At 45.6% G+C, this 18575-nt stretch overlaps 1 protein-coding gene across 5 annotated transcripts in view; it reads right to left on the bottom strand.

Annotated features, from left to right (window-relative positions):
- Positions 1-18575, bottom strand: part of CPT1A (carnitine palmitoyltransferase 1A) — a 634145-nt gene that overhangs the window by 474965 nt on the left and 140605 nt on the right. For all 5 annotated transcript variants that reach the window (XM_069624124.1, XM_069624123.1, XM_069624122.1 and 2 more), the window contains exon 4: positions 15174-15345. In XM_069624124.1, the coding sequence (XP_069480225.1) occupies positions 15174-15345 (172 nt within the window). The remainder of the gene's footprint in view (positions 1-15173; positions 15346-18575) is intronic.

The raw sequence follows: 18575 nt of genomic DNA on the forward strand, positions 1-18575 counted from the left end.
GCAAAGGTGGCCCCCATTGCCGTTCCTGAGATCTGTTGATAGAAAAGTGTCTTCGAACAGAAAATCATTTCTGGTCAGGGCTATTTCAGCTAGTTGTAGGATGAAGCCGGGTGGTACTCCATGGAGCTCCATTCCTGAGTGTAATAGACCACTAAGCATGTCTAATGTCTCCTGTTGAGTTATTCGTGTATATAATGACTATCGATTGTCACGAGCCATTCCTCTTCTGGATTGCATTGGAGTGTGTCTAGTAGAGTTAGCATGTTGGTGGAGTCTTTAACGTAGCTGATCATCTTAGGAATCAGATTCTTGATGAAGAAATCCACAAATTGCGACAGGGGTTTCAGAACTGAGCTAATTCCAGAGACGATGGAGCGCCCTGGTGGTGGTATAATGCCTTTGTGGATCTTGGGTAATGCATACATGGCCGGAATACGGGGGTGGGGCGGGGACAAGAAAGATGCCTCGCGGGCACTGATGTATCCCTCTGCCTCAGCCTCGTGGACGATTGGGGCTATAAGAGCCTGTAGAGACGATGTAGGGTCTCTGGGTAAAATGTGGTAGCTGTCGTCGTCACTAAGGAGGGTCTTGACCATTGTGATGTAGTTGGTGGTGTCCATGATGACAATCCAGCCATCATGATCAAATCAGTTGACAATGGCCCCGCCTTTGTCAGCTGGTTTGATCAGGATGGCTGGATTGTTTGCTAGATCTGTCAAGGCTAAAAGTTGGGGCTTTGTACAATTGTTATTGATGAGTGGAATACTGGTTTCAAATTCTGTGATCTTCTTGAGCAGTGCTTGCTCGAAAGTGACAGATTCGGCAGTGTTAGCACAATGTTGTGGAAAAAAACTGATGGAGGGCGTAACCCTGTGACATCTCTGTCTTCATAGGTCTGGTTGGCAATACTGCTCAAGTCTTATTTTGCGCATGAGTTGCATGCATTCGACCCGTGTTTGGAAGGGGTCGTACCAAGCTGTGGGGATGAATGATAGACCTTTTTGTAGGATCTCTTGTTCTGGTCAGGGTATGTTCTAATTAACGATCAGTGAGGGAGGAGCGATGGTATTGCCCCTTGTCCCCAACTGCGTGTAACCACCATTGGTTGTGGGTGGTTCCACCATCGGGATCTGTTCTGTCCTCTCCCGCGCTGACCTAAAAAAGGGACTGCAGGAGGGGTACCTTGGTTGGTGCCGCTGAACTGCATGCGCCTATTCTGCCAACTGTTGCTGCCTGAACTGTTGGCAGAATCTGTTGGAGCTGCCCCTTTGAAGATTCTGAAACCGTAACTGGGCGGCGTCGCGTCCGGCTTGTTAAGCCTCTTCAGTGAAGTATTCTTTGCCCACGTAGGGGTATACTTTCACATGCGTAAAGGCTGCAAGGTCTGTCTTAAGCTTGATGATCTTTCTGTTCAGGTTGTCTTTAAACTCTTTCAGTGTGGCTTCTAGGAGACTACGTTTGGCCGAATAGATGTCTGAAGCGATTTTTGTTTTGAGGGTCTCACTTTTGTTGTTCAGCTCTTGTAAAAATTGTTCTGTTACTTTTTTGACGGTGTTGATAATGAGTACAAGCCAATCTCTGGTGCAATTATTGGCAATGAAGGACCAGACTTTCCTGAATTTGAGATGGTCCAGAAAAATGCGTTGTTCTATTTGGATGATCAGACCATTGGGTGCGGCATGCGCTATTAGGTACTCAATCATTAGAGCACAGTGTAGTTCAGCGAGAATTATCTTTTTCAGAATCTCGATGTCATTCCATTCATCGTTGTTTGTAATGTTTTGTGGCGTCAGATCTAGTCCCAATAGTGATGGATTGGCTAGAATGCCATCTACTACTTCTTCTGCAAAGTTGAGGAAATGGCCGTTGGCCATTGGACAATGTGCAGTGGAGTGAGGGGAGAACAAGGGGGTGACGGTGAGGAACAAATCACGTAAAGTTCTGTAGATAGTTGGCAGGAGGAGGGAGGGCCCTTCCTCTTGCTCAGTTAGAATGAATCTATCCCAGCAACTGAGCACAGTTGCACGAAGAAAGTATTCAAACAAACAGGGTTAGCTAATAGAAGCAATTGGACACAGACAAGCCGTTGTCCTTTTATCCGTTAACAAGGTACAATGCGGTAGCACAAAAACAACGTTTTTTTTTTTTTTTTAGGAGGGGTGTTGATTCAAATGCATTCAAAAAAATGATCAACTAGGTATATGAACGCTAGAGGGACAGCCCTATCCTCTATTTTAAATAGGCGATCCACCACGCGCCACCTAGGGACAGGCACCCCCTTTAGGGACAGGGTGTTCTTCACGAGGGTGAGTTAACGCTTAGCTGGGTGGCCCCCCTCCTTTTCTTGAGTCTGAGCATTCATATACCTAGTTTCTAATTTTTTGAATGCGTTTGAATCAACACCCCCTTATTAACACAAGAGCCACCAAAATTAGCATCATGCATGCTTTAAAAAAGGTTTAGACTGCTGGACGTTCTCAGGTCCATAGCCCCAGCATTCATTCTTCAGCCCCCAGCCCCAACCCTAAACCAAATATTTCTCCCATTCTTGTGTGGACCTTTCCCCAAAAGGCTTTTAGATCTGGCCGGCCCCCCTAACTTTGCAGCCTCTCCAACATTCTGGCGAGGATTGGGGGGGGGAACATTCTCTGCAGAGTGTAGTGCCATTGTATCATCACCAAATACCACATCTCCCTAAGTTGTATTGCCCTGGTTAAGCTAGGTATGTTCCTCCAATTAAACACCCATGTATCCTGCGGAATGGTGCATCCCAACGTTCCTCCACACTTGGTCATATATGGCCATTGTACATTTGGTGTGTTTTCTGCGATTATTTTGTAAAAAGATTCAATTTGGGCTTTTTGAGCCAGTGCGGGTGATTAAAAATTAATTTTCAAACGGGGTAAGGGTCTGGAAGCAGCTTCCTTTATCATTGGGGTCAAGGTGCAGTGGCGTAATTAATAATATCAGAGCCTCTCCCTTTCATTTATCCCAAAGAAAAGCTTGCAATCTTCAAATATTTGTATTGCTGGTCAATGGAATAGATCCCTTAACTTCAGACATCCTACCTCCCGCCACTGTGTAAATGTTTCAACTTCCGTCCCTGGTGAGAATTGTGGATTACGAAAGAGGAGTGAATGGCGAAGGGAATGATGTGATCCTGTATGTGTTAATCATTCTGTCGCAAATGTCTTCCACTACACTTCTGATTCGGCTCAAATGCATATTTCTGGGTCCGTCAGCCTTTTGGAACCAAATGACAATTTAATGGAGCCCCAACCACTATCCCATCCATTTTTGCCCATATTTTGCTAGGATTTGTCAACTAGTTTGTCCCCTTTCAGGTCAAGCAGTTTCGGCATTATATGTTGTGACATAACAGCCCACCATCATGTTTTCTTTCTTGCAACCTCTCCATGTGCTCTGGCTTTGTCTCCAGCATTCTTTGACTGCTGCCAATGCCAGAATGGACAAGGAATCCATGTTGATTCAGAGACCATGAACCACCCTTCACCAAAGGACTCCACTGCTTGATCAGATCGCCTTTTTCTACATTATAGTAGTGTACATCGGTAGCCAGCACCTCTCAACAGGCTGGCAGGCATCAAACTGTTTCTGGTATTTATGGTAAAATGGCGGTGGGAGGGGGCATTGTCACACAAACGATCTGAAACATCAGGGTTGTACTTAAATCAGCATATAAAATTTAATTCCATGCTTAATAAAGCCCATTCTTTTGCCTTTTTAAATGACAAACTGTACCTGTGGCATATCCCCCAACATGGCATGTGTGCATTCATAGTAATCATGACATTCATCAGGGAGTACACAGTTGTTGTGTGGTCAACCTTCAGGATAGTGGCTATCTGCATACATTTTTCCTTGGCGACCCGTTGGGATGTCTTTGGGGGGAAAAAACATTTACTACCGCTCCATGGCTATTCAATTCTGCTCAGCTACCTCCCCCGCATTTGTACATTCTGTGTGCCCTCTTATATCGTGAAGGTTTCATTATAGGTGTTTAAGTAACTTTTCCTAATCTCTGCATCCATCCGGGTGGACCTGTGGGATTCATTCTCTGCTTTGATTAAATTGCATACCTTTCTCTAGGTTTAGGCACAAATATTGCTGTTTAATGGTGATGATTTATGTATGGTTTGGTTCATCCACTGGTTTCCTTGCTGATATATCTTGTTGCCTGTGTGTACATTTCAACCTCACTGGTGTGTAGCACCTTTGTTGTATGCAACGTCATCCTTTGGTTCTAGTTGTTATGATGGCCTGGAATCCATGTATGTTAGAACCCACTAGCACATTTTCTATTTTTACTGTCTGGGCCCTTTGCTGCATCTTCCGAATCAAGCTTTTCAGAGTGCCATCTTGGGTGAGAACTCAAGCTAAATAAGGCCATTTTACATCCTTCATGACAGCTTGCATTCATTTTTAAGTGCAGTTTTTTTCGAATACTGAAAGATTTTCAGAATTACTCCATTTCCTTCCACATGTTCATTGGCAACTCAGGTTATTGACCAATCAATCTCTTAATTCAATCCTACGATGTAACTCTGCATCCTAAAGATTAGTTCCTGCTCCAATCTGTAATGGCATCGTTTCTCGCCCCTTCACTGTACCATCAGCAGCACTATACACTTCAGGTTACAGTCTACTGTCTAAGACGAACAGCAGTGATTTTGAGGAAGGGGGGGGGGAGCTGTGGAGTTTACCCATTCAACTTAATTGTCATTCACTCACACCCTTGGACAATTTTCTGTTTGGATGGTTGATCGAGGACAATACATTCTGTTTCGCTAGGGTTGATATACGAGCTTGTCATTCACATTTGAATGGTGGCAAGGCATTTCCAGGAGAGTTTCAAGTTGTGGGAGAGGTTCACTCTGAGGTACAGCTGGGTATTGTCTGTGGGTTAGTTTAGAGAGATGTTTGGATCACAGAGGTGTGAACCTAGCAGTCTCATGTACAGGTTCAAAACCACAGGAGAGAGTACTGAGCCATGTGGAACTTCACAGGTATCCAGGCAGTGGTCGGGTCTGAAAGGGCCCATCTGCACAATTTGGCGTCCAATATGTAAGAGGACAAACTACTGAGAACCATGCCTGAAAAGCTCACTCTTTGCAAAAGGAGGCTGAACTGATGTCGTAATCAACCATACAGAATGCAGCAGAAAGGTCCCGAAGGAAGAGGAAGCATGAGTCCCATTTGTCTATGACCTGGGTCGCATTGTCAATCACCTGGATAGTAGATGTTTCTTTAATGCATTTGGGGCAGAACCCAGATTTATAATACATGGAGCAGCTGATTTGCTCACTGAGTTGTTTGGCCAATGCCTTCTCAATGATTTGACCAATAAATGGGATGCACTGTTTGGCCATTAGTTGGAGAGGTCCTCTATATTCACGGGTTGTTTTTAAGAAGCAGGTGTGTCCGTTTTTAGGCAGCTTGAGAAGATGCCCTGACTGGCGAGGTGTTATGCATTTAAAGAAAAGGGGTGCAAGAGGGTTCTGTTACTTTCTATGTTTTTAATATGGCAGAAAGTAAGTTGACTTGGCAAACATTTACTGATTTGCCTTAAACTGTGGTCTAAGGCATCAAGTTTCAAGAGAACAAAATGTTGGGTATATGTGTTGTGGGTTCATACCTCTTGATGGGTAACTACAGTATTATTAATATTGTGATATTTATTGAGCGCAGATCAATCTTCGAGAAGCAACAGAGCACTTTACAGAGGTATACAACAATACAGATCTATACCCAAGAGCTTTACAGAGGAATACAACAGTAAAGATGCATATCAGAGCACTTTTCAGAGGTCAGAACAGATATACAACGGGGGGGGGGGTAGGATACAGAGGGACACAGAGGAGGGGTACAGTTGTACTGGGTGGCAGGGATAGAGTGGTGGGCGGGGTCTAGCGAGTCAGATGGCGCCAGGGGCGACAGGATTGCCTAGGTGTTGAGGAGAGACTCCTTGAAGAGGGGGGTCTAGAGTTATTGTAGGAGCATGGGGAGAGTCTGGTGCCGACGGGGAGGAAGTTCCATAGACTTGAGGTGTAGGCAGAGAAAGCTCGTTTTCAGTCCTTTCCTTTTTGCAGCAGCAGATTTTAAGTCTGCATGTGTCCTGGCTTCTGGTTGTGCAGGAGATGCTGCATTTCTTCACAAGGGAGCTGGGTGACTTGATGGCTACTGCCTTATAGATGAGCTACTGCCTTATAGATGATGCAGCAAGACTTGAAGGTGATTTGTGCGTGCAGTAGGAGCCAGTGAAGATCCATGAGGGCCGCAGTGATGTGTTCGTATCTGTGTAGACCCTGGATGAGCATAGACGCATGTAGGACACCTCTTAGATGCACAAAGAAGGACAGGAGGCCTTCAAAGAGTGCATTGTCCCCATCCAAGTGGGATAGGACCAGTGCCTCTAAAGCAGTCTGATGGGAGGAAGGGCTTGACATTCCGCAGGAGGGAGTGTCTGAGTTTTCCTAGCTTTGTGTGTCATGAAGGAGAGGTTTTTGTCGATGTGTAAATGAGGGGCTTGGCACAGGTGGTGAGATCGGGTGTGAAACCCTCAGACTTCAGACTTCATGGTTGATAGCCAGGTCTGTATGGGTGCTCAGTGTGGTTGGTGAGGAGTAGAAAATCGGTCTTGGTGGGGTTGAGCTTCAAGTATGCACTGAACATCCACTACTGGATCAGCGAGAGGCAGGTTTTGAGCCTATGGATGTCTTTGATGGAGTCGATCTTGAGGTATAGGTATGTGTCATCAGTGTATTGATGGATGTGGATGTTATATGTGGTTAGGAGGGCTCCCAGCGGCTCCAGGTATAGATTGAAGATCACTGGGGTGAGGATGGAACCTTGCGGGACTCCACGGGTGAAGGGTAACATTGGCGATCTAGTGAAGTCCATCTGAACTAACTGCTGGCGGTTGGCAACGTAGAACTAGAAAAAGCGTAGGACAATGTTGCTGAGCCCCATGCACCGATGTAGGGTGCCCATAAGCACCTGGTGATCTACCGTGTCGAAAGCGGCTGAGAGGTTCAGTAGAATCAGGAGGCAGGGGTGGCATTTTCAAGGTCGGCGTCGACAACCTGTATGGTTGCTGTCTCTGTGCTGCATCTGAACCCGGATTGTTAGGTTTGGAGGGGATTGTTGGTGTTGATGTTTTGCTGTAGTTGTGCGACTACCGCTTTCTTGATGATCTTACCTAGGAATGTAAGAGGGCTGAAGAATATATAATATAGATGCCTAGAATGTCAGGATCCAGAGTAGGTTTCTTTAGTATAAGGAGGATTTGTCCTGTTTTTAGGGTTGGTGAGAAGGTGCCTTGATTTAGGGGGCAGTTGATGATCTCCAGGTAGGGAAGGAGAGCTTCTGCGGGGAGGGTCTTGAGGGTGGATGCAGGGAGGATGTTGTCTGTATACGTTTTGGCTTTGAAGTCGGCCAGGGTGTCATGCACCAGCCCTGGAAGATTGCTTACCGTTGGAAGTACTACTAAGATGGAATCCATTAGCAAGACCAACAGTCTAGCTTATTCCAAGATGGCCGACGGAACCTATAACTAGCTGATCAAACTAGCGCACGGCGCATTGTATCGTATGTGTTACCTGCGCTGCCAGTCTCTTACAGTGACTAGCTTTACTCAATCTCCCGTATTACTTTGCTTTTGCCTTTACTGTGCCTTGCCACTCGCGGTGTCTAAAGTTTTTCAGGTAATGTGATCGGGGACTTTTCTAGCGACTTTCGCTTTCACTACGCGTTCCCTTTCCCCATGCGTATTCCGTGTATTTGTCTCTCTCTGCAACCCACTTAGTCTCCGCCTTCTTATACCTCTCTAGTATCTGGAGACTTCTATCTTTACTCTGTTCCATCCTAATTTTCGTGTTCCCTCTATTGTTACCTTTTCTGATCAATTCTTACCTGCATTGTTACCTATGTGCAGTATCTTTCACAGAAGTCCGCTATACCATTTAAGCCTTCGGACCCCCTACACCGGGTCCCATAACTTCCCGCATCCAGCCTCTGCTATTTACATCTATTTACATCAGAGCCTCGCTTCTTTGGAGTCAGCAGACCAGATTCCCTCTTCTGCAAGTCTTCTGGTTTATTATCGGACATTCCCATTACAACTGTCCTGGAATCCATCAGGGTTTTTTCAGCCAACCAGCTTTTTCCCCATTTTTAGGGCGTGCTCCTCGGGTTACCTCCGGATCTGTACTATATTCAGACCACGGAGGCGGCCGAGGGAGCGCGACCCTACTTACGTCAAAAAAAGGAGAAAAAGCTTGGACAAGGGACGAAGATAAAGACCAAGAAGAAGAACTCAGCCAGGGTAGAGGAAGTACCTGAGCATACAGGTGAGGAGGAGTCAGGGGAGGAGGAGAGCCTGTCTGACAGTATACAACGCCAAAAGAAGGAAATGGCATCTCCGGAACAAATACAAGAGATGTGTAACGCCATACAAGGTCTTCGAGCTGATATGCAATCACTCCATGCTGAAAACCTCCTTCGACAGCAAGCTGCGGCTCGAGACGCCAGCAGAGATGACCTACCTCCAATGCCCTTTACCTATGGGAAATACGACGGAAATCCTAAATATATTAAGGAATTTCTAGATGCCTGCTCGGTTTATTTCTCCTTTAGACCTCGAGCATTTGAGTCCGGAATGGCTCGAGTTGGATTCCTCATAGCCAACCTGGCTGGAAGTGCCCTGGTATGGGCAACCCCGTTAGTTACCGGCCAAGACCCAATGGTGAATGACTATGCCCTATTCGTACAAGGATTCAAGAACAGATTTGAGCGCTCTGATGTACAGTATTCTAAGTACAACGCCTTCCTCGAAGTCAAACAGGGGAATCAAGATTTACAAGGTTATATTGCACAATTCCAGGCCTTAGCTGTGTCAACAGAATGGCCAGACACCGCAAGATAGGCCTTATTCAGACGAGGCTTAAATGAAGAACTTAAAGATGAGCTGGCTCGGGTGATTCGCCCTAACAGCTTCCAAGAACTAGTTAACCTAGTACTCCAGATCGATTTCCGCCTTCAGGAAAGGCAGAAAGAAAGGAGAAGAGGAAGAGGAACGACCAAACAATATAGCCCCCCACGGGGAAGAAGAGAACGTCCTAACATAGAGGAACCCATGCAGATAGGTGCTACCCGAGGACCTCTTACCAAGGCCAAAAGGAGGCGAAGACAGGACCTGAATCTCTGTATGTACTGTGGGTCAGCGAAACATATTCTCAAGGACTGTCCTGACATACCCTCTAAGCGACAGGGAAACGCCAGACCCCAGGGGATTGCAAGGGAAACCGTGGGGAAGACAGCCCAAACCCTTGCAATCTTACCCGAATTTCCTCAGAAGGAGTAGAGGGTAATCGATTGATGGTGTTCCAAGTTACGTTTACTTGCAGACCAGGGCAATAGCTCTCAGTTTTGGCCATGCTGGACTGCGGAGCGGCAGGAAACTTCATCAATGTGACGTGGGCCCACGAGAACAAGATCCCACTAAGAGAAAAGGACAGACCTGTACCACTAGAGGGGGTGGACGGGCGTCCTCTAACTTCTGGACCCATTACTATGGAGACCATTCCCATTATGATCAGAATGGAGCATCATGTCGAGACTCTTCGCTTTGAAGTAATCAGAGCAGCCCATTTTCCTTTGATTCTGGGAATCCCATGGCTGAGAAGACATAATCCCAGAATCGACTGGGCAAGGAACAAGATCGATTTCGACTCAGACTTTTGTCAAGAACACTGCTTGAATCCGAGGGTCTCCTCCACAGAAGTCCGATCCAGTCTAGCCAATATTCAAGGAAGCCTCTTGGTATCCTCTTTACCTAGGTACTACCAGTCTTTTGCTAGAGTATTTGAAGATCTAAACCCTAGACTCCTCCCGCCTCATCGCAACGAGGACTGCAGCATAGACCTCAAGGAAGAAGCTTCACTTCCATTCGGACGCATGTATCCGCTATCTTTGGCCGAAAAGGAAGCCTTGAAAGAATACCTAGCTGCCAACTTGGAAAACGGCCTTATCAGACCATCGAGATCATCAGGAGGAGCATCATTGTTTTTCATTTCCAAGAAGGACTCGAAGGAATTACACCCCTGTATAGATTACAGGGGTCTGAACAGTATAACCATTCGAGACAGATACCCGATGCCACTTATCAGAGACATTCTCGAGGCAGTCAGAGACTCCAAGGTGTTTACCAAACTCGACCTCCGAGGAGCATATCACTTGTTAAGGATCAAGAATGGGGACGAGTGGAAGACGGCATTCAGAACACCGTTGGGGTTGTTTGAATATTGTGTTATGCCATTCGGTCTGGTGAATGCCCCTGCAGTGTTTCAGCGGTTTGTTGACAGGATTTTCGCGGATATGTTCTACATTTCAGTGGTCGTATACCTCGACGATATACTGATTTTCTCTCCTTCCTTGGCTGAACATCGTGTCCATGTAAGTGAGGTTCTCCGCAGACTATTAGAGAACAACCTGTTTGCAAAGCCGGAGAAGTGTCAATTTGAGGCCTCAGAGGTACCTTATTTGGGATTCATATTATCCGCCAAGGGAATCCGCATGGATCCAGCCAAGGTTCAAGCTATAGATCGATGGCCAGAACCCTCCTCACTCAAGGAGATTCAACGTTACTTAGGTCTGGCGAATTTCTATCGCAGGTTCATACCAAGGTTCTCTGACCTCGTATTACCCATCACCAATCTTCTCAAGAAGGGAGTAGCTTTCCATTGGGGACCCTCCGCACAGGAAGCCTTCAGGAACCTAAAAGAATCTTTTACCTCTGCTCCCGTTTTGGTCCAGCCTGATCAGAGTATACTCTTTGTTCTGGAGACAGTTGCCTCTGGGGGTGCCTTGGGAGCCGTCCTGTTACAGAAAGGAACTGATGAGTTGGAACATCCTATTGCTTATTACTCTCGTACCTTGACAGGAAGCAAAAGGAACTACTCGGTACTCGAGAGAGAACTGTTGGCTATACGAAGTGCCTGCCAAGAATGGAGACATCTTCTACAAGGAGCCTTACATCCGTTCATCATCCGGACGGATCATCGAAATCTGAAGGTTCTTCAACAGATGGAGTGCAGAAACTCAAGACATGCTCTTTGGGCATACTACTTCTCTAACTTCGACTTCCAGATCACCCACATACCGGGATCTCAAAACAGTGTCGCTGACGCCTTATCCCAAAGTTGGGCTAATGAGGAACTATCTGAGGTGAAGACGGGGATGATCCTGCCCAGACACCACTTCCTTATGATTGCCAATCTTTTCCTTCAAGAGGTCAGAGAGAAACAACTTCATAGCTCCCAGGAAGAGAAGAACTCCTGTCAGTTGCAAGAACGTGGGGGATTGTGGTTCCATCAATCGGCTTTGTTTCTTCCCACACCCAATGAGAACAGAAGCCATTGGTTTTTGTCATGACCTACCCCTAGCCGGACATAAGGGAGAGAAGGCAACGTTTGAGCTGGTCTCCAGGAGCTTTTGGTGGCCGGCTATGCGAAAAGACATTACATCTTATGTATCTTCGTGTCCCACCTGCGCAATCAACAAGACCTCCCAAGTCATAGACCTCCTGCACCAAGCTAAGGCACCTACACGCCCCAGGGAAGATCTCTCACTGGACTTTATAGTGGAACTTCCCATCTCAAAGGAAAGGACTGCTATTCTAGTGATAGTAGACTCGTTCACAAAGCTGGCACATTTCATATCCCTTTCAGGGGTTCCTTCTGCCTCAGAGACAGCTACCGTCTTCCTTCGTGAGGTGGTTAGATTACATGGGTTACCGCGTTCCATCTCACAGAGGGACGCAATTTACCTCAAAGTTCTGGAATTCATTGTGCACCCAACTGGGTATCCAAAAAGCCCGGTCTTCTGGGTTTCGCCTGCAAACCAACGGGCAGACAGAGAGGTTAAATGCCAATCTAGAACAGTATCTTCGCTGTTTTTGTAACAAGGAACAGGACGATTGGGCAGTCCTGCTGCCTATGGCGGAATTCGCCTTTAACAAAACCTATCACACTGCAATCAAGATGAGTCCTTTTAAGTGCACGTATGGATACCATCCTCACCATCTACCAGGAACGTCCAATCTCAGAGATCAGACAACCACTCCCGCTTTGGAAAGGATGCTCACAGATCTCCGTCGTACTCACAAGGAAGCCTTACAAACACTAGAGGACAGCCGCAAGACATACAAGACTTATGCTGATGCCAAACGCAGTGCTGTTCCTCTATGGAAGCCGGGTGATCTGGTCTGGCTCTCTACAAGATATCTTCCCCGGTGGGCGCATATGGGAAAGTTTGCAGCCAGATATATAGGTCCCTACCAGATTCAGTCTCAGATCAATCCAGTGGCCTTCTGATTAAAGCTACCTCACGCCTTGCGGCGGATCCATCCGTTCTTCCATTCCTCTCTACTCAAGACACATAAGGAGGATCCCTTTAAGAGATCTAGGAGAAGACCCATAGTCACACCTCAGGAAGAACCAGAAGAATATGAAGTGGACCGAATAGTGGATTCCCGTTACAGGAAAGGAACATTACAATATTTGATCCACTGGAAGGTCTATCCTGTAGCCAAAAGAACATGGGAACCAAGAACACATGTGAATGCCCCCAGACTAGTACAGCGTTTCCGCAGACTGAATCCAGGGAAACCAGGAGGAAGCAAGTATAGGAGGGGGCATACTGTCATGCACCAGCCCTGGAAGATTGCTTACCGTTGGAAGTACTACTAAGATGGAATCCATTAGCAATACCAACGGTCTAGCTTATTCCAAGATGGCCGACGGAACCTATAACTAGCTGATCAAACTAGCGCACGGCGCGTTGTATTGTATGCGTTATCTGCGCTGCCAGTCTCTTACTGTGACTAGCTTTACTCAGTTTCCCGTATTACTTTGCTTTTGCCTTTACTGTTCCTTGCCACTCGCGGTGTTTAAAGGTTTTCAGGTAATGTGATCGGGGACTTTTCTAGCGACTTTCGCTTTCACTACGCGTTCCCTTTCTCCACGCGTATTCCGTGTACTTGTCTCTCTCTGCAACCCTCTTAGTCTCCGCCTTCTTATACCTCTCTAGTATCTGGAGACTTCTATCTTTACTCTGTTCTATCCTAATTTTCGTGTTCCCTCTATGGTTACCTTTTCTGATCAATTCTTACCTGCATTGTTACCTATGTGCAGTATCTTTCACAGAAGTCCGCTATACTATTTAAGCCTTTGGACCCCCTACACTGGGTCCCATAGCTTCCCGCATCCGGCCTCTGCTATTTACATCTATTTACATCAGAGCCTTGCTTTTTTGGAGTCAGCAGAACAGATTCCCTCTTCCGCAAGTCTTCTGGTTTATTATCGGATATTCCCATTACAACTGTCCTGGAATCCATCAGGGTTTTTTCAGCCAACCGGCTTTTTCCCCCATTTTTAGGGCGTGCTCCTCGGGTTACCTCCGGATCTGTACTATATTCAGACCACGGAGGCGGCCGAGGGAGCGCGACCCTACTTACGTCAAAAAAAGGAGAAGAAGCTTGGACAAGGGACGAAGATAAAGACCAAGAAGAAGAGCTCAGCCAGGGTAGAGGAAGTACCTGAGCATACAGGTGAGGAGGAGTCAGGGGAGGAGGAGAGCCCATCTGACACAGGGTTTCTACCAGGTTGTCTGTTGAGTGTTTTGAATGTTGTCCAGGATGAGGCGATTTCGCAAAACAGGTACGGGACATGGGTCTGTTGGTGTCTATGTTCTAGCAAATCTTGCTGATTGTGTCAATGAAGAAGGTGTTGATGGTGGCGCATTTTTCGATGGAGTCTGGTGTGGCAGGATCTGGTAGCGGGTTGGCGCAGTGCTTGACTGCTTTGAAGAGGGCTCTGATTTTGTTGTCAGCTGCTGCTCTGGTATTCTGTTAGTAGGAGGCCTTGGCTGTGTTGATTAGTGGTCGGGGAGTTGCTCGGAGTTCCTTTAGGAGAGCGCCAGGGGCCGGCGGCTGGTTTTCCCTGATGACTCTTCTGTTGAGGTTGAGTTCTGACATGTTCCAGGGTAAAGACTGTTTCGATGTGCGGGTGCGTCGTTTCAGAGGCGCAGTCGGCAGGATGAAGGGTTATTATTTAAACATATTTAGATCCAGAAGGCCCTTCTTTCCTAAAGAGTACTCATTGGTTGATAACTGCAGCAAATAATATGAAGGAGTGAACACACAGCACTATCTTTATCAAATATGCAGTATTAACAGCATATGAGGTACAGCACCTTTAGTGACACCATCCAATATCTAGTGAACTAACCCCAGTGATTAAACATTAAAAGCATCCTCTAGCTTTTATTATCGATAACATATCTTTTTCTAAAGGAAAAGCAGGAGTATGTTGAGAATGAAAAGCTGTTCTATTCCGCACTGCACATAAATGGCCCCCGACTGTATAACTGGGACAGTTCACGGCCGAAGATGGCATGAAAAGTGCCCTCGAAATAATCCTGTTTTAAGCATCTGGTATATTCACGGGTTTTTTTTTTTTTTTTTCGGGACATTACTTGCTCTTGGCCTCTACTAAATGGTTGACCCAATATCTGGTGCACCACTATCCAAGAAAACGGACCAGCTTTTGTCAGGCTACCCCAACTACGGGCACGAGAAAGGCCTAGCTTCACTAAGTATTATAGCTTCCTGGGGAGGACATCCACTGAAGGCTTTCAAGGGAACTGTGGCTTAGAACAATCCTAGCAGAAACTATTTTACAAAAGATTGAGAATAGCTACATTGAAAAAAAATCATTTGGAAGGAATTTTGGAAAGGGAACATGAACAATAAACATAAGGGCATATCTTAAATGTCTTTTCAGTGAACTTCCAAGTTTTTTTTGTATTTCAGCAGAATTAATATTGGGTGTTGCTACACACGAAATTAGCCAAGTACAGATACGGAGTATTTCAAGTTCAATGGCTCACATAGGATTAAAAATCTTGCATTTCCAAAGCATTTGCCGAATGCAGAAGATCCCGAAAAAACGAATACCTCTGTAAGAGTTTGCACGTTACAAAAAAACTTCCTGCATTATCACCAGCCATACGCTCACAGGTTTACTAAAAAGTAGTATACTAAAAGAGAACATGCATCTGACAGAAAAGAATAGAATGAGGTTCATAGTACATACCATCCAAATCTTGGTTGAAGTGGAAAGTTTGCCATGCTCAGCAAACATCCATCCATGGTAGGAGAGAAGCTTCTTCAGAGAATAGCGCATTGTTACAATAAGGGCGATCCATAATCCTGTGCCAAACACCATCCCACTGACAACGTTTCGCGTCTGATCACACATGGAACTTCTACAGGCAAAGAAGAATGGCTATTAATGTAATTTCAATGCAGTATGCTTCATATAGGAATCTCATGCAAACAATTGACACATTTATCCTCTCTCCTCCGCCACCCCGGCAGGGACATCATTTGCTGTGTCCAGGAGTATTGGCTGGTGTCAGTGGTGACACCCCTGTACAGTCAAGGAATTCAATCCCTTTTTAAAAGTCCTTTGTGGGCATGAAGCTGGTGTGCCTGCTGAAGGCCGGGAAGAAAATGTATGTGAAGGAGTGGTTGTGCAAGGGGGGGAAGGGTGCTGGGGCACAGGCCGTAGCAGGGGGAAGAAGGGAGAGGGTGAAATAGCAGACACTAGGGGGAGGCAAACAGGTGGCTGAGAAAATGCAGGCAGTCATTGGTGGATTCCAGCGCTGTGTTTCTGGTCACCTAATTTGATAGACGCTCTTCCCCCAGTTGCTTATTAAGGATGTATACAAAGGAAGGGGTTAAGAGTAGGAACAGATACTAGGGACAATGACTGGAGGACTTAATACAACATTTTAACATTGAGAGCCTGAGGCCAGTATTAACATATTTACGAATTACATAGAGTAGTCCCGAGGGCAGAATACAGTAGAAGTGGGTTGGTTAGAAGTTGATAGTAAGGTGGTAAATGCTTGGGGGTAGAGGTGACTCCATCCGTTGCTAGCAGGTGGAGGTTGCGCCTTGTTTCGAAGAGTTTTACTGGAGTGATGGCTTTGATGATCAGGGAGAAAGCATTCTAGCCTAGTGGTGCAAGCGGGGAAAAGGAGCAAAAGTGGGAGGAGGCACAGTAAGTGTGGTGGACTAATGTTGTGAAGATATCAGGGGCAGAGTGTTCAAGCGGGGGAGTACAGTGAGAAGCATTTAGCGAGGGGATGGAGACAAGAGCATGGATGGATTTATAGACTAGTAAAACATTGAATTTAAAGTGAGACTTTTGTATGGCGAGCCATCCAGCATGGTGACAATAGATTGAGATGGGTGGGATAGAGAATTTAGGATGGTTGAACATTGTGTGTGTTACAAATAGGAGGACTATGTTGAGAGTAGCTAAAGAGTAGAGGTGTAGGCCAAGAGTTTGGATCACATAGTAGTCCCGTTGGCTTATCCCAAGATTAGCGTTAAGGGTTTTAAGTTGAGTGGTACATATGGAGTGGGTATATTTTTCAAATATTCAGGAGGCTGAGTCTGGCTGCAGTTGTCTTGATGAACTGGAAGAATTTCAGGTTGCTGTCAAAAAGAACTTCCAGGTTGCGGGCTATGGGGGCTGGGGGGTGACGAGGTCAGCAGGGAAAGATGGGAGAAGCGAGAGTGGGGTGGTGTTGGAGTCAGGGAGAAAGAGTTTAGCATGAGGCAGTGAAGAACCATCCTGTGGCAGATGTAGTTGGTTATGTATTCAGAGATTGTAAGGCTGAAGTGGAAGCAGAAGAACATCAGAGTATAGTTAGCAAAGAGGTGCAACTTAAATCTAAATGAGGAAATGAGTTTGCCAAGAGATAATGGGTGCAGGGTGAAGAGGTGTGGGCCTAGTATTGATAATGAATGATAACCCATGAACAGCTGTGTCAGGGAGGAGGTGTTAGAGTCCCATGAGATGGAAAAGGAGCTGACATAGAGAGAAAGGCAGACACCTGGTTCAGTTTGGTGTCTTTGAAGACATGGAGGAAAAAAATTTAAAGAGGGTAAGGATGATCCACGGTGTAAAAGGCAGCAAGAAATGCTAGAAGGATAATAGAGAAGAGGAGAGAGTAGTGGGCAGAGGTAGGCACATTCGCTACGTGGATAAGCATTCTCTGTGGAGTGTTTGGAATAGGATTCAGATTTGAGGGGGGTATTCAAGTGGGTGCACATGGAGAGAGAGATGGAAGTAACGATAATGATCTAATATAAAGCGAATTGAAAAAGGCCTTCCTGAAAGAGCAACAGAGGCACTAGTCACCAATTATGACAAAAGGTTGTAGTGAGGACACATGCAAGATCCAACAAGGTGTGCATGTAATAGTATATACAAAGTTGTGCGTATTTTCAAACAGTAATTAAAAACTGGCTTATCAGAGCTGAAGAAATGCTGAGAACTGTGGTTAACTGGAATTCAATACACCGCAGTACCAAAACATTTCTTTAATCATTGCTTCATTGATGCTTATGACATTTCGGGAATGGGGTGTATTTAAACAGGACATTTCGCTATATAAAAAAAAACAAGACAACGCCCCAAGAACCTGTAATATGTTAGCAACATAGGAACCCCTCCTGGGTCGCAAAACACTCAATCTCACAACGCTGGAGCTTAAATCGAGCTGGATTTCTTAACATGTCCTTATAAAATGGATTACATGTGTAAATGTATTGGCAGTTTTAATGGGATTTGTATTTAATGAGCATATTTTCTATGTATTGGAGTACAAAATGATTCAATGTGAAAACCTCCTGCAGTCATATGCGATTTCCTCTACCCCAAATATTGAATCCTTACATTTGAGATTCAAACTGACCTGCAGGCGTCTTGCAATTGAAAGGGTGAGTTTTCAACAGCCCAAAATGGGGAACTGGAAACCATTTGTAGATTCATTTCCAGGCCAGACTCGGGCCAAGAAGTCACAATAACAAAACATGAAGAGCATACAAAGGCCTTGGTGGCCTATTTAAGCATGTTTGGAGATTTTACAAATAAACCCTCTGCCAGATTTCACTAATGGATTTGGGTTGTCAATTTCAAAGCGCTTGTCATCATTCATCAAGCTCCAGGTATCCCATAAAAACTGCATTAGCAAGAAGTCAAGGACCAGTCTACTAGGTTTGGAATTCGGTTTCCAGGCAACCACTTGAAGAGAGGGTTTGCTGAAGGAATGATTGCGGGATGGCTTTGTCCCCAGCTGACTCTCCAACATGAGAAGCCCCACCCAAAAAGTCAATTAAACGTGAATCAACTCAAAAACTGTCCCTATAAATTGACCAGGGTAAATCTAGGACGGTACACAGGACAGGGAATGCAATTTGAGAATGGGAGCTCAGGTGCTGATATTTTACATGTCCAGTCTCATTCCAGTTACATGTGACACCAAGTGATTTACTTCTTTAAAGCCCAAGTTCCTTTTACCGAGAAACCAAGTTTAAAACAATGCATTTTGGTGCCACTTTAATGTGGTGTTGCATTTGTAAACACTATGGCCTAGGGTGATTGAAAATAGTGCATGCAAATGCTTAGAAAAACAGTATG

Source organism: Ambystoma mexicanum, chromosome 11 (assembly GCF_040938575.1).
Source record: "Ambystoma mexicanum isolate Mex_15411 chromosome 11, UKY_AmexF1_1, whole genome shotgun sequence".
Taxonomy (NCBI): domain Eukaryota; kingdom Metazoa; phylum Chordata; class Amphibia; order Caudata; family Ambystomatidae; genus Ambystoma; species Ambystoma mexicanum.